The sequence below is a fragment of the Pseudonaja textilis genome, chromosome Z, assembly GCF_049901715.1.
Source record: "Pseudonaja textilis isolate UNSWEBS1 chromosome Z, rPseTex1.2, whole genome shotgun sequence".
NCBI classification, from domain to species: domain Eukaryota; kingdom Metazoa; phylum Chordata; class Lepidosauria; order Squamata; family Elapidae; genus Pseudonaja; species Pseudonaja textilis.
The window spans coordinates 19,931,672-19,956,810 of NC_142008.1; the positions used below are offsets into that span (position 1 = coordinate 19,931,672).

The 25,139-nt window shown below is 34.9% G+C and overlaps 1 protein-coding gene across 2 annotated transcripts in view; it reads right to left on the bottom strand.

The window, feature by feature from the left end:
* The window catches only part of GPR158 (G protein-coupled receptor 158), a 144,693-nt gene that overhangs the window by 96,151 nt on the left and 23,403 nt on the right, over positions 1 to 25,139 (bottom strand). For both annotated transcript variants that reach the window (XM_087918176.1, XM_026710080.2), the window contains exon 2: positions 21,373 to 21,478. In XM_087918176.1, coding sequence (XP_087774302.1) covers positions 21,373 to 21,478 — 106 coding nt within the window. The remainder of the gene's footprint in view (positions 1 to 21,372; positions 21,479 to 25,139) is intronic.

Consider the following 25,139-nt stretch of genomic DNA (forward strand, 5'->3'; position numbering starts at 1 on the left):
CATATATCCATTTCATTACTTTTCTGTTGAAATGCTTCGTATCTGCTTGAACCTTGAGGAAGATTAGCAGGCTAAGACAAATAGCCCTGAATAGGAGCATAATGTTTTGTAGGTCTTCCTAACCTTCTATTCCATAAACATCCAGAGTCTATGGCACTTATGGTTAGGAATGAACATATAGCAATAATACTTGAAGACTCCGAGTTAGGAAAATTTGCTTCTTTGGCTCTAAGGTTTAAGAGATCTAATGGAGATCTAGTGGAAGCAGAACCAGTAGATTGTGTACAACTAGATCTAATGATAGTTACATGGTTTTTTTTTAAATGCTAATTGTTAAATTCCAAATAAAGAACAACCTCGTTCAGGATGTTAATTATCTCTCCACATTTTCAAGTAAACTCAGCTGTTGCCTTTGTGGAACATTATAAATGTACATTTCACAACAAAACTACATTTGTTTGATGTTGCATTGTGCAAGCAATTGAGAGGATAAAGTGACCTGTTTCTAGGTAGAGAATCTCAGAATTCTTTAAACTATCCATATGTGCAATATCATTAAAATGATTATTTTTTAGAATTAGATAAACAGATCATCCTTCGAGATAATTACATTACTACAGTATGAGCCAAATGAAAGGGGTTGCAAGTATGATATAATGTTTTATGATCATGACTTTCTTGTTTAGTTTATTGGAAGGATAAACTGGAATAATCTTATAAATCTTCAGGTTTGATTGCCTAAAGATTCCTTTAGACAATAATCCTGTATGAGTAGATATATCAATAGCAAGTGTTAGCTAATAATAAAATTACTGATATGCAGGTTCCTGTTCATTTTTTTCCTGACCCCAGGACAGGTAGGTTACACATTGAGACAGCTACTGAATTAATGTATGCTTTGTAGAACAAAACTGAGATTTCAATCTTGATCAAATTGATCTAATACTTCTCTCCTAGTCTTTGTTTCATACTGGTACTCTGAAGATCCATGAAGATGAACATCTATCTGAACGTCTACTAGAATAATTTATGGATAAAGGATATAAATAACATTGCAACAAACTTGAAAATACATATGAATGTTTTTATAAGGAAGATATAAATCTCTATTTTTTTTTTAAATTGAGAGATAAATTCTAGTCCTACTTAGTTAATGATTTTAGGATTCAGTTAGGATTCTTCCACAAGAAAACTATGAAGTTACGGTATATCTAGACAATCACAAAATGTTTAACTATAGCTGAAACTCCTGAAATAAATAAATGTATTTCAAATAAACACCCTTCTGTACTTGAAATCCGAAGACTGCTATTCAAACATCAGTTCAGTGGTAATATCTGGATAGAATGTTGTCTTGCAGTAAAGAAAAATGAACAGGCTCTTCACATTATGGAGATGAGAATCATATGATGATCACTTTGCATATCAAGACTATGCTGACTGACAGATGAAGGCATACAAAAAACCCTTGGGGTTGCCCTAATTGTTGAGAAAATGTAAGAATTGAGTTATTTATTATGTACAGCTCTGTGGCAAGAACAGCTCTAGAATTAAACGTAGAAGATCACTATCTGAAAGGAAAATAAAAATGTCTTGGTTCAGCTGATTGAAAGATAATATGCACCTACTAAAACTCAGTTGTAGAAAAGCTGTAATTAAGATAAGTGGTTAGTGCAGTGCAAACAAGTGAACTATATAACCACTTGTGGCAATAGCTAGGAAGAAGAATGAACTAAATTAACATGTCCTTAACCAGAATTTCATTCCCAAGCAACAAGTTGCTATGCAAAAAAACTTTTCTGCTAAGAAGAGGGCAATGTGGATAATTTTCAAGCTAAACAAATTACCTACTAGAGAAGTGGAAGGCCTGGAAGAATGTGATGAATGTGTGAATATATATCCTTATCTTTTAAATTGTTAGGCCATACCACTAATTCCACAAAATGTTTGTCCAATAAAGCATGTGTAGCTCAAATTCCCAATGCAGTAATGGAGTACTATGTTTATTGTCTTTGGTAATATAGAAACAATGTCAGATATTGATTGCTAAAGATATTTGCTCTGCTGCTTCAAGCTCCTTTTTTTACCTTTTTAAAATTCCAGAAGAGTGTGCTGCACAGCAAAGCTAGTCTAATGCAGAAAGATTCATAGTGTATATGCTCAACTGTCTCTTGCTTAAATGGATCTACTGAAGCTGAAAAATAAAGTCTACTTCGTACTGGGTGGGTATTGATTGTACGTTGGAAAGCATGGCATAGACTAAGAATAGGGCCTAGCAATTAGGTTCTTTAATTTATTAAATGTATAACCAGCCTGATAGAGCTGAGATTCTGATAGAGCTGAGATATAAAATTATTATTAAATGAATTAAATAGGAATCACCTGCCATATGCTTTAGGGAATATTTACACTAGATCTAGTCCAATTAATTTTTTTCCAGAACATAAACTTGAATGAAATATATAGTGACAAACACATAGGGTCCACAGAACAGAGGAAAATAACTAACCAGATTGGACTTTGGCAAGCTTTTTTATATATTTTTCTATTCCTGAGCAAGATTGAACTGTTTTTCAGGGTTTTTTTCTTCTGGTTATAATTTTTCCTGGTATTTGATTTCATTAGCTGCTTCTTACTCATTGTCCATCTCCTAAACAAGAGGCAGATAACATGCCACTCAAGCTGACATGTCATCCCTAAGACTCCTTTTGGTGACCCTCAATGGTCTGTGATCATGATTACTGAAAATCAAGAGAGAGTTTCCCATCATTTTGAGTTGGGAAGCATATGTAAACTAAGGAAACTCCAAAATAAACATATCATATATTAAAAACAAATAATCTTCTCTACAATCTTTCCTTCCCACCTATATCCAGGGTGACACATTTTGAGAGTCTTAGCTCCTTCTAAAATCTTAAATTTGGCCTTGGGCTTTATCTGTAAATCATATTGATTTAATTTATAAATTTATTTAGTCTATAAATTTGTTAAATTTATTTATAAATTATACTGAAACTATATATTCTATTTGGCAGCATATTGTTTCTACCTGTAGAAGAAGTCTCTAGACCAGGGGTATCAAACTCATAGCATCACATTGTTGTCACTTGATGTATCACAATTTTTTCTCCTTTGCTAAACCAGGGGTGGGTGTGGCCAGTGCATGATACATCTGGCCTGTGGGTTGTAAGTTTAACACCCCTGCTCTACACTATGTGTAAGAAATGCAGAAATGGTTAAGTGTTCTAAGAACAAGTTGAACATGAATATGGAGTAGAAGTAAATATTTGCTGTTATCCAGTCACATAATTATCCAGGCTGCATATAAGGTTAACTTGTGTCTGATAACCTGAATCCAGTAAATTACTGAGAAGCAACCACATAAGAGTTTTCACATATACAGTAGAGTTTTTTCCACTAGAGTAAAGTGTAGAGTAGAGTATAGACTGGAAAGAGGAATAAGAGGGAGGTAGTTAGCAAGCCATTAGTTTCTTAAAGAGATGGGATGAAATTCAAGATTACTGAAGAGGAACTAACATAGGGGTTTGTTATGCAAGGGGAAAGCTACAGAGAATCATCTACCATTGCAGATACCTATAAAGAAAAGAAGACCCAATGATGCTGGAAATGAAACCCACTTTTGTTAATCATGAGAGATTGCCAGCTAAATTTAACTAAAGCCCCCAACTATTTAGGAATTTAGTAACAACTATACTTTACCATGCACAGAATGTCATTTTAACAGAATGAAAATTATTGTGAGTAAAGTATTAGTTAATTGCTGAACTGTAGAGCAGTTAAGTCATAATGTAATTTGTTACATTCCAGCTCTGACAGAGGATGGAGGGAGGGGAAAAGGCAAATCTTTTTGTATGCATTAGCTCAGTTCCACTTGTTTAGCTAATGTAAAAGGATGTTTAACCTTGCTATTCAAGAATAAATGAAAAAAGGAGTGATTCACTAGAAAGGCTGTATTCTATTACATTTTATTTGAGCGCTGGCACGCTGCCATTCTGGGTGCTGCAGTCTAAAAAAGAAATTGATAAACTGAAAGGAGTTCAGAAGAGGGTTATCAGTACCAATATGCTGAGTTTACTGGAAAAAAGTCCTGCAAGGAACATTCATAGGTACTGCCTATAATTAGCCAGCCAGTGTTCAGAACTGTCTTCTAGAGAAGGAAGTGAACATGTCCTCCTCTCTTCTGAAGGGCAGAACCAAGACCAATGACATAAAACTACAAGGAAATAGACAGAGCTGGTGTTTTTCAACTTTCTTTTTTTTAACTTTGGCAACTTTAAGAAGTGTGGACTTGAACTCCCAGAATTCCCAAATCAGCACTTCCACACTTCTTAAAGATTCCACGATTGAGAAACACTCCGTGGGTTAGGTATTAGGAAGAATTTCTTCACAATGGGTTGTTACGGAGGAATGTTATGAAGTGCTACCAACAATCTTCAAACAGCTATCTTCCTGATGTCCTTTGTCATATCCTGAATTGAACAAGATGTTATACTAGATGGCCTTTGAAGTCCCTTTCAACTCTACTTGATTCTAACCCTTGGAACTAATAAATTATGAATGTGGAGTAGAGCCCTTTTGTGATGGGAAGTAGATGAAAGTTGCAGCCTAAGTCCTGTAACAGACATAATACAATTGTTAGAAAAAGGGAAATAACATTGTGATCTAAGTTATCTCCAAATGCATATATAATACACCTCCAATTGTTCTGCAGCTCACACTCAGTTCAGTAGAGATCTTGGTTATGAAACTATAATGCATAAAAAGAAAGGTCAACAATTATTAAAGAAACAATCCCACTTACCCCACTGTTCTGAAGTAGTGTAAGTTTTGTGCATTCTCATTTAAAGAACAGATAATTATTTTAAAGTGACATTACTATTTTTGAAAGTGCATGACAATTTGATTGTCTGCAAGGTTTTGCTATGAAGCAATTCTTTTTTAATGAAAAAATGTGTTAGATAATTAAAGGCATGGGCAATTGGGGTGAGGATTAAATTCTTACATAAGTCCTCTTTTTTTAAGAGTAACATAGACAGAAGGAAAGTTCAAAAATAATGTATTACTTCACAGAAAGAGTAGTGGAGGCTTGGAACCAACTTCCACAAGAGATGGTGGGTAAATCATCAGTAACTGAGTTTAAACATGCTTGGAATAAACAGATGCCCATTATCTGACAAAAAAATAAAAAAATAAAATGAAATAAATAATTTAAAAAAACTTTAAAGGGAAATTCGATAGGCCTTTAGGTCTTTTTCTGCTGTCAGTTTTCTACCTTTCTATTAATATAAAGAGAACTGTCCACATTTTTGTGGTTATCAAATTATCCTGGGAAGGAAAGAATGTTATTTCTTCAAATGATACTATATACAACTTCATATTCCAAATCCCAGATAGAAATTTATGGTATTTTAATATAGTTTCCAGAAAAATAATGTGAGTTAGAAATACTAATATTTTCTTATATCATAATTCCTTTTACCCATCAAATGAGCTGTATATTTATTTTGCATTTATGCCTGTTAAAAATGATACCTTTGAAAGTCATATTAAAGTTATTTAATTTGAAACATTAAAGATTTTCTCCTTAATAAATATTTATTTTTTGTTAATGTCACTATATTTTCCTTAACAATTAAATAGCTAGTTTCTGTAATAGTTTAAACACTTCCAACATATGAAAGAGGATGAAGAGATATCATGTTCTAATGTAACAGGGATAGATGTCTTCACAAAGGGGGACTTCATATGTACAAGGAAGGAGGCATCATGGATGTTACATCAGTACATTTCCTATTGATAATTTGATAATTTATTAACAAGGGTAGCTATTTTATCTTTGGGGTGAAAACTTCAATCTCAGCTCAAGTGTGCCAATTTAAAATCTAGATACTGGAGTATATTTGTGCTGATAGATATTCTTCAAAAGAATAGCATGACTTATCCATTACCTTCACATTCAAATTTTCTATAACTGGTCAAAGGAGCTGGAACAAAATAAAGGCCAATTAAAGATTAAGTGAAAGGAAAGTCAGGGACAATTATGTGGCTTATAGAAAAACTAAAATAATATTACTTTAAAAGTGCAGAGGTCCCTGTTAAACTCGGTGAGTTAGGAAAAATAATGTCCCAAAATTATAAGGCAGAGAAGTTTATAACCATCAGTATAGTGTTTTTATTCTGTCCAGATATAACTGCGATGCAGCTAATGCAATGTTGCATATGAAATAAGGTGTGGTTAAAACTTATTCAGAACAGCCAACTACTCTTTACAATAATGCTTTGCAGTGCAAGCCAGTGAAGAGGAAATAGAAGCAAATATTCTAGGACATTTATAAAAGTGAAAAATATGATTGTTAAGAGGAAATATTTCAGATCCCATTATTTGAAAATATTTTCCATATAGTAACTCTTCTACAATTAAGCACAATTGGTTAAGATATAACCAATATTTTTTCCTCATCCCTTTCTTTTCCTATCTCTCCCCCACACCAAAATAAATTGGGTTTCAAAGCTTGGGGACTGTACTTCCCCATTAACTCATTTGACCTCAGTTCTCTGGATGACATCCATAAAGTCACTTTATAAAAATATGCTGCTTGCACGGCACAATAAATTGAACAAAGAGCTCAGGAGGATGGGATCAATGAAAGTGATAAAGCAAGATTGATCAGCTGAATGGGAAGCCTATTAGAGATTGTTGAGAAAGATGAGTGCATTCCATTTGTGTCATCCTCCAAAATTTAAATTACACTTTACAAAGGGGCAACATTCTAGTTACACCACAAAAGATAACTGCTGTCAACCCCACACATTTTGACATAGAATCTGTATTTGTTCTAGAAAAGTAAATAAACAAGGAGAAATATAAAGATAAATAAATAGAGTAGTTGAATACACGGCTAGTGAAATAGCAATGCAAAATCCTTAAGGAAAGAGATTATCCCTTTAAATTTAGATGTGATCATTGCAACATTTTGTTTGTTTTGCTATTTACATTATGTGTCTTTTTTAACTATCTAGATGTTGACTCTCCATTTGTTGCTCAACTCCCAGCAGCTTATACCTACCTTCCCTATTGTATGGCATGCTGGGAGTTGTAGTTCAGTAACAACTAAAACGTCGCATATTGCCAATATTTCAACTGGCAGATTGTTAAATAAAACATAATTTGCCTAGAATTTCATGAATTATACCCTGGTTAAAGTTGTTTGACATTAAAATTATGCCATATGACAGAGTTACTGTGAGAAAGTTCTCACCTAACAAACTGCGTAACAAGTGAAATGCTGAGTATAATAATATTAAGGATAAAATATAATTCTTAAGCAAAATCATTTTCAGATTACAGTCATAATTATATTTTAATCTCTGTAGTAAAGAGTAAGCCTAAATTTTAACAAGCATAATGGCATTCACTAGAAAGTAGTCCCAATGCACCAGGAGGTAGGGGATATTTTTATCCACATCAGTTTTCCAAAAAATGAGTCAGAAATTTATTTAGAAAAGTTCTTTTGCAAATAGTTAAATTTGCAAATAGCATCTTAATAGTCATCATCTCCATTATTTGAGTTAATTTTTGATGTGCAATAATAGTCTATTTTATAATTTTATAAACATTACATTCATTCAAATTATCTGACATTTTGTTGTGTGGAGAACAATTATTTGATTAGAATGTTGGAAATAATGATGGGTAAAGGATAACAAAATAATAAAAGTGATAGTAAAATTTCAAATCTTGCCAAAGGAAGAACGTTCTCTAGTCCATGTCTCTGGTTTGACTACGTATTTGAGCCCTGGCATCAGTTGGCTATTGTTATTAAATATTGTGAAGCAATTTTTAGCTATATGATTTTCAAAGACACTTATTTTTACAAGTATCCACACTGGAGAAAATGAACATCATTAAAGTAGAGAGACTCTCAAGATGAGAGAGGTACTGGTTTTTGCCAAGGACCACTGATTATGCTTACTGATTATACACAAATGCCAAGGAAACATATTCATCTTAAATCCGCTTTTTTCTATTTTTATGCCCCTCTTGCAATATAATTTAGCCATCCCCTTTCATTCAATTGAAAGTTGGGGTGGGGGGGCAATAAAATTCTTTCAGAACCAGATGTCTGTGCGCAATTGAGTTTCCATTGACGTTGGTAATTTTAAAGAGTCTTTGATACATTCTCTTGAAGGGCAAGATACCATAATGCAAGTTACTCTCTGGGTCTATTTGACCTACCACATTTATAACTAATCCTGAATTAAATAGGAAGTACGCAAGCCAAGGATACTAAACTAATTCAGTTTGAAATAAGATAGAGTACTTGTTTATGAACTGGGTTTAGATAGAAAGACACAACATAGTTAAAGTAAATAGTCAGGGATACCAGGAGACAAACATAGCACATCAATCAAGGTAAAATAATTGCCAAGATCAATCAGAAATCCGGGTTTCAAAGATAAAATACAACATGACAAGAGCTTCTAATGGACATTTGTTTCAACATCTAATTGCAGTTGAGTAAAGGCAGAAATCTATAAGCTCTTAGTCTCCAATCAAGCTTCTCAGTCTTAATTACTAAACTTGGTGCTTCAATATCATATACTAATTTACAAACAGTTTCAACTTATGCTACGTATTTGCTCTGTGCAAATATGTGTCTTCCTATCTTTTGATTCTTTCTTCAAAGCCAGAGATGCCTCTATGGCCTAAGAGTTCTGGAATCTAATACATCGGGGCAGAGGTGGTATTCGGCAGATCCTGACCTGGAGAACCGGTAGTGGAAATTTGGAGTAGTTCGGAGAACTGGCAAATGCTACTGCTGACTAGAGATTTTATAGCCATGTCCACAGAACCGGTAGTAAAAAAATTGAATCCCACCACTGATCAGGGGTGTTAAACTCATGTTGTCACAGCAGTGTTACATGATGTATCGGGGTTTTTTTTCCCCTTTGCTAAACTGGGTGTGGGCGTGGCCAGTGTATGACACATCTGTCCCACAGACCACAAGTTTGACAGCCTGTAATACATGGTCAGAGTTTGAAACATTAAAGTACAAAGGGTAACATTATTTCAAAGAATCTGAAATAATTACTAAGGTGTGACAGAGCCTCAACCCTTAAGAATCAGCTCCCATAAAAGTCCTTTTTGGGTTTTCCTCCTCACTCAAGAAAGAACTGGTCTTCAGAATGCTGCAATATGAACTAGATTGTATGGGTTATATTTTTTTAATATGCAAACACTGGACATATTCTCTACATATGGAGGTTCTTTGCACTGAAATTGCAAAAAAAACATTTCTCACTGTTCCCTTGCATGGAGACAGTCTATGGAAAGAAGAGTTTTCCTTCTACTTAAGGAGATTGACACAGGGGACAGATCTAACCACTCTTTCACACTTTCCTTGAAACCAGGTAAAATCTCATCTGGAATTAGCATTTCTATATGTGTATGTATGTATACATCATCAGTAATTCTATGTAACCCTCACTGAATAACAGATTGTATAGAGATTAGAGATTATCAATAGAAAGTAAAGAAGATTATTTTCCATTCTGGCAATCAAACTTGCAGCACAATCAAACTTGTAAGACTATACTATCCAATCTCAATAAAGGAAATAATAAACTTCCTATGGAATTGATTTCCTAATTTCCCTATTTAGGGAGCTAACAATATATGACATCAGTCACATTGTTGAAGATTTGTCACTGGACAACTCATTTTCTGGCATGTTGATTAACTTGCATTGCAAAATATTATTGACCGTTCTTTCAAACCTCTATTTTTCTCTAGGTATACTTTTTTTGGGAGGAAGGCCAAAATAATGCCAAGCAATTATCCTATATAAGCTTTTCCTATAAAGAAGAGTAAGAGAAGAAAAGAAAGGGCATGCATTTAAAAAAACCCATTTGTTCCTGTAAAAAGCTCTTAGTCAATGAAAAAAGAAGCTATGCTTGTTAACATTCTAAAGAAAATCCAATATCCTAAATGAAAATAGTTGAATACATTATGCTGTGATATGATATTATATTCATTACTGCATTTATACACTGCCTTTCTATTTATTTCAACAGTCAAGAAAGCTTATAATAATTAAAAGAAAAAGGAAGTGTTTTACAAAATTAATTCAATTAAATAAAAATCAGTCATTGCAATAATTAAGATGAAAGGGAAGGGTTTTACTACAATAGGAGCCAATATATAGATTGGGGAGAATTCCATATAAGGCAAGTCTCTTTTGTACATATCCAATAGACAAAAGCCAAGTATCCAGAGGATTTTCAGAGGACCTTTCCTACTCTAAGTAACTGGAGAGTTCCTAGCCATGTCAAATTCAGGTCTGATCACTCTCAAAACATTATACATCCTTGCTAACACAACAGAAATGCTTCAGTGCCTTCTTGGTAAAAATTCCTGCCACTAACCAAAACTGAAGACAGACCATGGGAAACATTACATTTCTATTTGTTTGTATGTTATAATAATTGTGCTCCAAAACTGATCTCTGAATGAGATTATAAAATAGCCCAAAAAGTTAATTGGAGAAAGGCATAGCACAATCTTTACAACCAGACTGTTGGGGTATTTTAAATTTAGATGTTTATTTTTACTAAACTTCAGTTGAAGTTCACTGATTGTTTAATTGCAAGATCATTGAAACTGGTTATTTTAATAGAAACTGTGCAGTGGTTTCATTGACTCAAGCATTGCAATTTTTAATGGAGGAAAACAAAATTGACATATGAGCAAGAAAACTCAAGGAAGTTACCATACTAGAAAACTATTAGTAATGGAAAATTAATTCATTCACAATGGTGAATCAATCTAAAAAGCCATACACACACACACACACACACACACACACACACACACACACACAATACAAGACCAACTTCTTTTATCCTGAGTTTTTGTATAGTTCCTGACAATCATTTTTTTCCCTTGTATAGTTCCTAACAGTCATTTTTCTCCTCTGCCACACCTAAATATAGGGGTAGAAAGAGTCAACCCAAAGCAACATTTAATAATAAAACAATTACATACATAAACATTACATTTACATTTTAGAAATAAGATGTAAAATTGAAAATGTTAACACTGCCAGAAAATTGTCAGAATGGACTGTCAAAATTCCACCTCCCACCCCAGCAATAAACCTCTTTGCAAGTTGATAAGAACCCAGGTAATATGTCAGTAACAGAAGAGATTTATATGACTCAAAAATCACGAAACATCCTGCTTTATAAAACATTGTTTGAATATTTATATATTATTTATCTTTGCTTTTACTTACTTGTTTTCCTTGTTTTACTGGAAGACCAATTCACAAGGCTATAAAACATATATTAAACTACCCAAAAAACAAATCAGATACAGGAGAAACATCAACAATCAATCATTCTTGCTTAATTGCTATGGAGAAGTATTTGAGGGAAAGAAGGTTGTAGTCAGGGACAGAAGTTGTAGCTCTCCTTTGTAGTGTGATTACTCTTGAAAAGTAATCTTTACTTTCTGAAGAAAAAGAGACCTTCAATGAAGCTGTCAATGGAAGTCTTTTCCCTCTTAAAATCTTCTCATAGAACAATAGACAGTGTGTGATGGGCAGTACAAGGAAAGAAAGGGGAGGGAAGGGAAGAAAGAAATCCAGAGAAGAAAATACTGAAAAAGAAACAAATATGTGGAGAAATAATACAAGGGATAAATGTATTAGAAAAGAAACTGGGTTAGGGTTAGGGGAGGCTTATGCTATCACCAAGGTAGCAAAGGTTCCACACTAAAGTCTTATAAAGGGCAAATTATTATAAAAGACACAACAAGTAGAATAATCTATTGTGTATTTCTTAGGATAGGAAATTTCTGAAGTATGCCAAAATGCAAGTGTGGGTTTACTCTATCTCTTTCCATTATGTGATGGAATGTAGTCTGGATTCTCAAGAGGGAGGGATGTACTCCAGAGGGGTCTCCAACCTTGGCAACTTTAAGCCTGGAGGACTTCAACTCCCAGAATTCCCCAGCCAGCTTAAAGTTGCCAAGGTTGGAGATCCTGCTCCAGAAGAACAAGAGACAACTCAGTTCAGATAGCTTGCCTGAGTGAAAGGGAGTCTAAATGAAACAAATGTAAAGTGAAACAAAAATTAAAGTTTACATTATAAACAGTCCATATGGCCCCTATAATTAATTATGTAGAGTTAACAATCTGTTCCGTAGCGTAAAAATTGGCATCTCTTTTTTTCAATATTGGAGTCTGAGAGGAGGAGAAAAAAACAACCAAGGTTTATCTAATCTGCTGTAGAAATACATTAAAACATGAATAATAAAAAGTAAACAACTATTTCTATAAAACAGGCAGTATGGCAACACATGATCTAACGTTCTGACTCTCTCCACTTGAATAGAGGGGACAGAGGTATAGCCTAAATTAGAAGTGTTCAACCTTGGCAACTTTAATAGTAGTGAATTTCAACTGCCAGAATTCCCCATCCCCTGGCCTAGGGAATGCATACATGTCCCCACTCAATTACAGAAGAAGACAAAGCATCAAAGAAGGCTAAATAAAGTCTCCAATGCTTGGAAACAAAAAAAAATGGTGATTCTTAGTCATCATATAGCATGAAAACAAAGTTCTGCACTTTTATAGATTTTAATTTTTTTGACTTTCTCTTTGGCTTTAAATATTTTAAATGAAATAAGAGCAATTCCACAATGCCTACATTTCATATGTAACATTCTCATCCATCAGTGGTTAAAGTTGTCAGCCGATGTGAAATGTCCATCAGAGCAGAACTGCATGAGCCAAAAGCTGATTGCATAAAACTAGGCTTAAGTTTCTTATAAGACTTTTCCCAATTCTATCCAGAATGTAACATTAAGAACACATCAAAGCATTCCAGAAACTACCTTAAAGGAATTTGGATTGGATTGTCTCCAAAGGATGAACATACTTTTGTACATATGATTGTGATCCATGAAGCTGGATGTGAACAAAATTGCTTGAACAGAATTGCAGGCCCCTGTGTTGTCTTCCTTCTTTCCCATATGAGCCTTTCTTCTAGCAGTAGCATAGCAAAGTTGACAGTAAAGCTGCATCTAATCAAAGGAGACCTCTGCCTTGAAAATTATCAAAAGCATTTAAAATCAAATATAAACTGCACATAAATGGGCATGATGTTGAACAGGTATAGGCATATACAGGTAATTCTTGACGTACAATCACAATTGGGAGCGGAATTGGATGCGATATTCTTTTTATGCAAATCATGCCAGAATAGCAAAGGTTGTGGTTGAATGTATTTTGTTCATTTCATGTTGCTGTATTGTTTGCTAATTTGATTGCTGTCATTTGTCATTTCAGAAGTGTGTGTGAAAGGCTCTGATCTAGACACCCAAAGTTCCAAACATTCTTGGATCAGGGAGGAAAGAAGCCAAATCTCAAAATAAAAGGAGAGGAACTCCTAAAGCAAAAGTTGAACAGAACAGAACAGAGCTGGAAGGGATATTGGAGTCCAGCTCGCTGCTCAAGCAGGAGAACCTCCTATACCATCTCAGACAAGTGACTGGCAAGTCTCTTCTTAAAAACCTCCCGTGTTGCAGTGCCTATGATTTCTGGAGGCAAGCTGTTCCACTGGTTAATTGTCCTGACTGTTAGGAAGTTTTTTCCTTAATTAGAGGTTGCTTCTCTCTTTGATTAGTTTCCATCCATTGTTTCTTGTCCTGCCCTCTGGTGCTTTGTAAAACAATTTGACCCCCTCTTCTTTGGGGTAGCCCCTCAAATAAAAAAGTTGGTAAATTTCTATTAGGTGGAATACAACTTAAAAAAAAGATGGAGCTCTGAATGTGTGTCCTATTTCTGAACAGAAAAGAACAAGGTTTTCTTTTGATTATGTCATTGGATGGTAATTTTTCCCCTTCAAATTGTTTTAATTTATGCCGTAGCCACTACATGCTTCATATTTGAAAACTGCAGTGGCAAAAATACAATTCAAAACGATGTCCCAAAGGTGCTTTTTCAAAAGGCAACTTTGAAAAACTTTGCTTTTCCACATTTCACTTCTCATCCAAGAAGTTGCTTCAGTTCAGGCTCTTCTTGGATGAGAAGCAAAATGTCTTCAGGGAAAAACAATTGCCTTTTGAAAAAGCACCTTTGGATCTCCATAGACAGTTCAAAACAATATGATGGTTTAGAGTTGTTTATGGTCATAAGAACAGAGATTGTCCACCTCTGTCCTAGACAATATATTCAGAGGCTGTGAGCTTCATCTTCTTCTTTCCTTTTAATGGCATTTATTCTGGAGAAATAAGTAGGAAGCTAATATTAGCAATCAAATGTATTCCAGAAGTGAGGGTAAAAGAATTTCATTAACCCACTCCAAACTCCAACCACAACAAAATCTTCAAGTTTGGCTAGCCTTTCTAATATTTTTGTTCCCAAAGGGCAGTTGGCATTTTTAAGATGGATGTTGCACTCCTGAGCCCTAATTTAAGCTGCCAAGTTTCCTAAGAGAGCTCATGTTTCTTGCTGTCTTATATTACTCATAATGACGTTGGCATCAGAGCCACAGATTTTTCACATCTTTTGTGTGTATTCTGCTACATAATAAATTTCTGATTAAACTGGGAATCAGCTACAATAGGAAATGTCAATGCTCTAAACTCTGCTGAAGGGTATGTGTCTATTTTGCTTTTCAAATTTAAATCAGGATGTTGCTTCCCAGATTAAGGAGCATGTAGTTGTGTTGCTATTATTTTGCACAGCACCTGTTTTCCACTTGTATCCTGGTGCTCAGAATTAATTTAGGCTCAGACCTTAATGAGTCACTATTGCAATATTGTACTTGCTAAGTATAGCTCAACCTGCATTCTTTGCTGAAAGGCTGAGATGAAAAAATCACACAATGTTTTTTAAAAAAATCACAGTAGGATAATTCACAACTTTTGAAAAGATAAATCCAAACCATGGACATCCGTTTGCTTGTTTCCTGGTTTTTATCCTGCCTTTATGACATTCTTCCCAAATTTGGCCTCCTCCAGAACATAGAGAGATAGTTTGAGAGAACTATTTAAGTTAATGAATCTAATTCCTTGCTTAAGAATAATTTTTCTTTATTGATGTATTTATTAATTTATATCCTGCCTTTTGTTCAAGAAATCAAGGTAACACAGACAGCATTTTTCCCCTCTTATATGTCCTCAGCACAACTACCAAGAGAGGGAAGCTGGGATGAGATAGAGGAAGTGACTAGCCCAAAAGAATTCAGAGAGCTTCCATGGCTGAAGGTGGAGGAGAATCTAGGTCTCTTTGTTCTTAGTCCAATACCTTAACCATTTCAGTGGTTCAGCTTTCAGGAATTCATGTATTACCTGTTTTCAAACTGTGACAGACATTTTCAGCCTCTGCTTCCAATCACACAGTTAACTATAAACAGGAAGAATGGCATTAATCTATAGAGAACAGAAATCAGTAGAACTGCAGAGTTGAGGAGAGCAGAGTAAACAGCAGGATGGATTCACTTTAGCAGCCAAGACTGAGCAATGAAAGCCCCTGTTTTGTTATGTACGCACTAAAAAGGGGGGTAGAATTTTGATCGCTCAGTTACAACCATCTTGATTGTTTACACACAGACACAGAGAGAGATAGAGAAGCTTTGACAAGGGGCATCCTGAGCAATCCCAAATAAGCTCTATTATTTCTCAAAGCCATGCTATCTTTTTCCTGTATTGTAGACCAGCAGCTACACTTGAGGATCTCATATGCCTTTAATGTATGGGCACTGGTAATTATGAATAAAAACCACTGTATACCAATATTGTTGAAAATTTGTTAGCATCTTGGTAGATTCAGTGAATTGTGTCACTTGATTTGATATCTATGTTTTTGCTTAAAATATGGAATGAATGTTCCGATGAATGTTTTCACATGTCCCTAACATTTATGGAGAGCACAAACAAATACACATACACAGAAAATAACATGACACATTCTGCATACTAACATTTTACAAATTGGCCCTTTTGAAGTAAATGTATTTGTTTATACCCAAACTTTTAAGCTGAGTGGCAGTAAAGCAAAAAAAAAATTGGGTGATTTTTTTTTTCTGACTGGGAGCTGAACGTTCCATGTTTAATGGTTTTCCGCTCCCAAGTCCCCTGGAGAACATCTGGAAATGTCGCAGTGTTTCTGAGGGAGAGACTGACATTTTTCAGCCTTTTTTTTTGTTTTTTGGTGGGAGGCTGAGAAGTTTAAATGCAAAAATAGGTGTGTTGTATTCTGTGAAAACTTAAAAGCCTTAGTTTGGACTATTTTCAGGACAAAACAAAAATAATAAATACTGTACTGTAATCATGTATGTAGAAGGAGAAACGTGAGCAGAAAATAGGGTGAATTAGGAGCTCTCTGCTGCTCACAAATTATACCTTAAATGTCTGTTCCTCTGGACCAATGTTTCTCAACCTTTACAATTTTATAATATGTCAATTTCAACTCCCAGAACTCCTCCGCCAGCATGTTGGCTCGGGAATTCTGGGAGTTAAAGTTCATTCTTCTTAAAGTTGCTAAGGTTGATAAATATTCCTCTGGACTGAATACCTTAATTATATTGTACTGGATCTGCTAACATAAAGCTAATCTTCATTGTTGTATTTTTTAAAGTAAATATTGAATGAAGAGGCTTTGTTCTCGATTCTATATGCTTTCAGGGGCTTAAGCTTAGGAGTTTGTCCTGTTGGAATATGGCTGAATTGTTTCCATTTTTCTTTTAGTACAAATAACAAACATTTAGGTCAAAACAATTCCCACTTGTACAAGTTAAACCCACTGCCAAGGTGGGTTCATGTCCAATTTGGACATGAAGGCCTCTTTTAGCTAAAAGGGCATGCCTTTAGCTGTTTGGGGGGAATTCACATCCCATTTAGTCTATCAGATTAAGAATAACACAAGGCCCTGCTGTCCATTTATCATTTGGCTCATCTCATCTTCCAAATCATCTCATCTCATCTTCCTAAATTCATCCCATCTTCCTAAATTCAAAAGGACTCGTTATACACCTTCGTTTATCTGCTCAATGTTTCCTCCCTTCTTTTCAGCTGCCTTTCTCTGCTCAACGTGCAAAGCCTTTTCCCCAGCTGCCACACACAAAACCTTCCCGCCACTGTGACCTACTTATTCTGGCTCTGCTCTTTCTGAAAAGAGTGTAAATAGAAACTTAGCCCCTTGGCACTCTCAGTCGGGCTTTCATAACTTGGTCCCAAATGCGAATAGCACCCAGCTAGACTGCCATTCATTAAATGTGTTAAATGTCAAGACCTTGCTGCTTTCATTCAGTTCTCATGCTATTATTCTTATTTGCATGGGTCTCTGAACACGGGTTTTGTTATTAAAGCCAGTTACATGAAAGTGCTTAGATACTCTCGGGTTTGTATTAATTGAAATAATGAAGAGCTGGTTTCTACAATAACAATACAATAGTCTAATTTTGTTATAATTAGCTATTTGCCACAACTTCATGAATGGAAGGAGGAACAAGATACTCTGTAGCTGAAGATCATGCAGTACTTCATTAGTGGGTTATCTTTAAGAAAACAAGATATTCAAGGGGATTGCAGTTTGATAACATAAGAAAAAGCAGAGCTGGTTGAGAAAATCAAAATATGGCATAGCAGTTAAGATGTTGGACTAGAATTAGAGAAACTGCCCACCAGATAATTTTGAACAAATTGCTCTTAATTTCATCTACCCACATGATTGAACAGAAAAAAATGATAGGAGAATGCTAAATAGGCTGCTCTTTATTTCTAGATCTAATAATTATTTAATGCACTGTAAGTCAATGATGTATTTTTATTTTATTTTTATTTTCTCAAGCAGACACATGATCATGTTGTCTGAGGTGATTAGACTTCACATAAGGCATCCTTGTTAAGGTAGATAGTTGGCCTATCTACATAATTCCTGGAAGAACATCACTGGTAGCCATGCATTTTCTCACACAAAATCTCTTGGATAGAAATTGGACTACACGGTCTTTCTACTCTCTGAGTGACAAGATAAATAAAAAGCAAATACCAACATCCATATATGCACAACAGAGTGCAGTATTACTGCACATTTCCCATTCCTTAAGCGAATGTTTCCTCAACCTTAAGGTGTGTGGAGTTCTGGAAGTCTACATCTCTTAAAATTGCCATAGTTGAGGAACACTGTCCAAAGTGAGTTCCAGGGATTCTATAACTGATGAACAGATTCCTTTTTTATTCTTGGTAAATCTGTCTTTTCTTTTTATGTACACTGAGAGCATATGCACCAAGACAAATTCCTTGTGTGTCTAATCACACTTGGCCAATAAAGTATTCATTCATTCATTCATTCATTCGGGAAAATGCTGCTCCAATCACCTCCAACAGTCATTTCTGTAACACAGCAGATTCCTAGAGTGAAGGAATCCTTTGCTTGTATATCCCTTTAGCTTTTTGCCTAACAAGATAGTTCCTACATTTCTCTCCTTCATTTTCATAGAAATATTCCACCCACAAAATTTGTCTCATCCCTGCTGGAAGAATAAATCTTTCCCAAACTTTGTGGGCATTTCTATTAGAACTGAGGTGGCTTTCACATATAAAAATAGCCCAGAAATTTGAAGAGCTTTGGTCTACAAGTCACAATAAGTACACAAAATACCAAACTGTAATGGGACATCTCATTGGCAAAAGCACACAAATATTAATGGCTTTGGGAATTCAGATAGTAAAAGAATATGTTTTGCTTCAACTGGGGAAAGTAATCTTGTCTAGCTTTCATCAGCTTTTCATTAATTAAAAAAAGCCCAACTAATCTGGGCTATTAAGTTAATATATCAATAGTTGACCAGTTACCAACAAGAATCTTACAAATTCATAGTTGATGTAGGGGTTGCCAGATTCTGGGCTGAAAATGTCTGAATAATAGCCAGATAATAACCAAAGTGTTTGTTTTATATGTATCTTTGCCACCATTGTGTGGTTATCTGGAGATTTGCAACCCAAATTTGGTAGCAGCATATCGGCAGAAATTGCACAGTATTCTTTCATTCCTATTTTGTAATATTTTGGCTGAAAATAACACTTATTTACCAACCAACTGTAAAATGCTTTTTTATGCAAAGCTCTTAATGAGTTTTAAGAGAGCTAATGCTCAAGAAAAACAAACAAAACACAGAACACCCACCCACTTTGGCTATGAAGAAAGATTTGGCTTTAGGAGCAAGTGGGGAAGAATTCAAATTGACTAGCATGGAAAGTAGGCTACTGCTGCTACTCCCACATCAGTAGACTGCAAGACATTTTCTCCTTTTGCAGATCCTCCTCCAGGTTTGTAAAAATATCTACTGCAAAGGCCTCACTCTAAATAAGCAGTAAATGCCACATTCTGACAACCAGACTATATTCATAAATAGAATAGAATAGAATAGAATAGAATAGAATAGAATAGAATAGAATAGAATAGAATAGAATAGAATAGAATAGAAAACAGAGTTGAAATGAACCTTGGGGATCATCTAGTCCAACCCTCTGCTTAGGCAGGAAACACTATACCATTTCAGACAAATGGTTACCCAATCTCTTCTTTAAAACTTCCAATGTTGGATCATTCACAACTTCTGAAAACAAGTTGTTCCACTGATTAATTGTTCTACCTATTAGGAAATTTCTCCTTAGTTCTAGGTTGCTTCTCTCATTAGTTAGTTTCCACCCATGGCTTCTTGTCCTGCCCTCAGGTGCTTTGGTTGATTCCCTCTTCTCTGTGGCAGCCCCTGAGATATTGGAACACTGCTATCATGTCACCCCTAGTCCTTCTTTTCATCAAATTGGAGACACCAATTTCCAGCATCGTTCTTTATATGTTTTATTCTCCAGTCTCCTAGTCATCTTTGTTGTTGTTCTCTGCACTCTTTCTAGAGTCTCAGTATCTTTTTTACATCATGGTGACCAAAGCTACCTTTATAATGCCTTACCAAGGCATTATAAAGCGGTATTAACACTTCATGTGATCTTGATTCTATCCCTTTATTAATGCAGCCTAGAACTGTGTTGGTTTTTTTCGTAGCTGCAGCGCACTGCTGGCTCATGTTTAAATGACTGTTCACTAAGACTCCAAGATCCCTCTCACAGTTACTACTATTGAGCATGGTACTACATATACTGTACCTATGCAATTCTGTTTTTCTTGCCTAAATAGGGAACCTTACTTTTTTCACTTGAATTTCATTTTGTTAGATAGCAACTATTAAACCTCCCTCTAAGCCAGGGGGTTTGCAGGTCTAATCAAAAAAGTAAAGATAATTGTCATGATGTGAATGAAACTTTGCCTATTCAGCGAATATGCAATGCCTATAAAAACAAGCAAAGCTTTGATTGCATTTTTGTGGTTGCTATTTTGATTTTTGTGATCATGACTACAAACATCTTTTAAACAAAGATTACCTTAGTACCCTGCTTTTACCAACTGTGCAAAGTGTAATAGACCTTGTTAAACAATGGGTATTAATGTGCATGGTGCGTAAATATTAATCTCAGTTAAATGTGTTAAATGTATAACATATTTGAAGTACACATAAAGGCTACTTTATTGGTTCATTCATATTCAGAACTTACCCTGTAGCACAAAGGATCTCAGGTCTGGTTTAAAAACAGAAGCTACTGAAAAGCAAAATGATTCAAACAAAATCAAAATATGTGATGACATTCTGGTCTAGACTTTACTTACCTAGAAATAAGTCCAGTGGCAATCAGTACAGAAGGTTAATTGGGAACTAAGTAAATGAGAGAAGTAGGTCTCTTCTTTAAAATAAAACATAGAATGAAACATAATTTGCATTTTGTTTCCTGACTTTCCTTGTTTATTTTCAATATTGGTACATTGTTCTTGCAATTAGTTTCCAAGGTAAGGATATAGAATACTCAAAGATGAAACATAATGATTTAAGAGTCCTGGAATATCCCTAAAATCATAAAGTTGAAAGGGAACAGTTTGGGAACAGAAGTTGTTCTACCAGAAGGCTTGGGAAATGTGTGGTTTTTGAAATAATAAAAACCTAAATAAAAGATCAAATGTCATGAGAGTTTTGGTAATCTCTTACCCAAGATCTCATATATATCTCATATGGTGATGTGAAATCTCACACCATATTATGTGAGAAAGCTAATTTTTCTCAAAATCTTTTCTAGATTTTGGGCATTGGCTATTCTTTTAAAATTTGGCAGTTAATTTGGCAGTTCTATAAGATTGACCAAGAATATTGTCAGCCTTCATGCTAAATAAAATGTAGCATGCAAGACTCCATTGTAATTTATGGGTTAGATTTCTTCATATGATTTCTTACCTCAGTATTATTTAAATTGCATGTGTGAGTTCCTGAAAACCAGCCTTCATTTGAACATTGATCAATATCCACTTTCTGTAGATTTATGTCGACTTTCACAACACCCCTGAAAAGAAAGAAAAAAAAGATTAATTTGCATAAGACCAGGCTACCATTTTTCTTTCTATGGAAAGAAATAGAAAAAAGCATTTCTGAGAAGTTATGATTAGTGAAATAAAGCATCTCATTCAGTCAATATAGTCACAAGCGCCAAAACTGTACTAAATATTAATGCCAAAAAATGATACATTCTAGTTGGCTGGTATATCACAGTTCTGCTTTCTTTTACCTTGATGCTCTTCAGTTTATTGGATTAAATTATCATTATTCATCATCTGTGCCCAGTTGAGATTCAATACTATTCGGTGTGTATAGGAAATATATTCCAACCTTCCTGGGAATATTAGGTTGTGGAATACTACATTAATTTATGTTGGTTATACAGTAGCTGTTTATCCAGAAGAGATAATTATAATTCCTAATAATAATTTATCCAATACTATCATTCAATTTATATCCAAATAGAGAGAAACTAAACTTCCATAGGCTCTTCTGGGTCATCCTAAAATCATAAGGGAATGGAGCAGAATTATTGTTTGGTTTTATGAAGAGAAACTTTCTGTGCCAAAGAATAGTCTGTCTGAGGCAATTTCTTCTTTTCGCATACCAAGAAATAGTAGATCTTGCTTATGGAATTAACTCTGTTTGTATGGTGTTCTTGATGAGAGCAGAATTATTTAATTAATTGCAGGTGGGTTTTAAATCCCTTTTTCTCATTGGTTCAAGCAAGTGTACAATATTTCTAATGTCAAACCCTGGGGAAATCAGGGAAGGTTAGGTTTTCTACAAGAATCTGAACAACTGTCCATTAAGGGAAATTAGCAGGCGATAAGAGAGGTTTTCAAGGTGGGCTGTATTTAGATCTCTTGTGAGTGTGCAGGGACTTGTGACTTATGATTGTTTGACTTCTACCTCAGGCTCAGCCTGGTTGTCTCCAACAGCAGGAGACTATCCTCATTTAGGAAATCTGGGGCAGACTTCCCAATCTGTCTGTTAATTCTGGGAGATATAATCAAACATATCTGAAAAGTTCATGGTAATGGAAAGCTGGCATGATGAATGGATGAGGATATTTTTTTAAAAAAGAGAACCTATTTTTTAAAAAGCATTAATAAATAATACCTATGACAAGGACGTACCAGAAGCTATCAGTCCATACAGGCTGCAAGTAGCCACTTAAAAAATATTTACAGGTTTAAAAATATTTCTATTATGCATTTTGTTCAAAATAAATCTGATATTTCACTTTCACTGACTTAGTTGTAACATGAATGTTGACCTATGTGAAGTTCATTTATCATCTTCCCTACTTTGGAATAAAGATTTTTATAGACAGAAATAATTGCATTTACTTTCTGTATAAGTCCCAAGTTATTTTTTTCTATCTTCCTTTAATTTTGGAAATGCCAAAATGTATTCCATAACAATTTCCTAGAATGGACATATGAATTTGTAGCATTGACTATAGAGAAATATGACAATGAGAGTTGTAGGATCATAGGTTAGCCATAGGTCTATGGGTTTTCCTTTTAGGAAGAATAATATCACATGTCCTTTTCATGTAAAAGGCCTCCTATGCAACCCTACCATTGAAAGGGCTAGATTAGAGCAAGGATTTGCAATCTGTTCCCATGAAAACCACTAAAAATTGCAAGATTTCACATTTATTACGTGAACAGTTGAAAGATGTCAAAAAGAACCATATTGCTGATACATTAAAATAGAAACTAATGGGACACCCTGCCTCTCCACACCCCATCCCATCCCACCCCACCCCCGCAAAGCTGGAAAAACTCTGCCAGTGAGAATAAACAAAGGGGGGTAAGAGAAACTAGCAATCTGCTTTGGAAGAAACTATTATTGCTGGCACTTAACTCAAAACTCTTCATAGCATTAGCAGGAGTTGCATCTCAGAAGACATTTCATTATTTCAATTTCGATGCTAACAAGGCCTGCTTTTCTGCCCTTGATCCAACACCAACTAATGATCTATCATCTTCCTTGTGGCTATCCAGATAATTGATACCTATGCAGATAATTACTACCTTATCCACTGATTATTGAGGTTGGTTGGTTGGTTTGCTCCTTACTTGTTTGTGAATTTCACCCTGTATTTAGATCAAGATTAACAGCATGCCTTAGAGCAGGGGTGTCAAACTCAATTTCATTGAGAGCTACATCAGGGTTGCGTTTGACCACGGGGAGTGGGGCAGAGTGGGTATGGCCAGTTCAACGTCACCCATGTGATCAAATGCCACTTTTGCTAGTAGTTTGTTTTGCCAGCATTCTGCCAGCGAAAACGGAGCTCATGAGGGCGCATGCGGCCTTCCGTTTTCACTGGCAGAGTTTTCACTGGCAGAGGTACCATGGACCGGTCCTTCGCTGTTTCCAGGGCAGCCCCACAGGCCAGGGGGTCTTGAGTTTGACAGCCCTGCCCTAGAGCAAAAAGTAGGGTATACATCTTGTCAATAAATTAAAATAAATTTTAAAATGAATAAAATAATAAATTAAAAACTGAACTACTTCTCAGGAATATTCCTTGCCTTTTACATTTAGTTACATATATACATACATACATACATACATACATACATACATACATATATACATACATTTATTTAAAGATTTATATAGCCACCTATCTTTCAACAAATTCTGAGAGCCTTCCAATAAAATATTAAAAGACATACAAAATCATATTGAAACTATAAAACTAAGTCAATTAAAATGTTAAAAACAACAAAAATCTGGTGCTAAATCAAACTTTCAATCTAGCCAGGCCTTCAAAGGAAGGATAAAAGGGTGGAGGCCTGAGTAATTTCAGAGGGGAAACATTTCATGTCTTTCATATCTAGACATCTTTATGACAAAGCTACATTTATAGGTTTATAGGCTTCCCCAGAAATGAACTTGAAAGATACAACTTGGAAGGTTGTAACTGTAAATTTAAGTATAAAAGAAAAGCATCTTATTGCTGGAAAAATAAGTTTCGATCAGAAACTTAGTTTTCCAGAAATAAGATGCTTTTCTCTTATAGTTAAATTTCAAGTCCAGCTTTGATTGACCTGCCTGTATTATTTCTTTCTGGTTTTCCTATCTCCCATTTAATAGAAGGTAACAACTGCAACAACTGGTTAGCACACTCCACATATTGAAAGTGCCCTAGAGAGAGTCATGCTTGGAGACTTCAGGATCATCAGACTCACAAGATATTCACCCAGAGTGCCAGAAGAACTGCACATGAATTTGATTTCTCTATTACTTATCATATTACTGATCCATATTACATTACTGATCCATAAGCAATGTACAATTTTAAATATAGACACATTTTAAAAATATATATATATAAAACAGTTATAATCAGATTGTGAATGTAGAACGTAGAGTATAAAATAGAGTCCACCAAAAGTCAGTGAAGAAATAAATGGAAAGGGAGATGGAACCATTTAATGGAGTTGGATAATAATATGAAATAAAATACTATAATGCTTTAAAAAAAGAGTGAAACCATCTTAGCAAAGGTAGAATGAATATTTGTACACAAAAACTCCCTTTCATCTCCTAGTAACGTTCAGAAGCACTCCCAAAAGAAGGACATTGCATCCTCTGGTCAATGAACTGACTCACTACTGTTGAAAGCAATTTCCTATCTTCTTAAGAAAAAT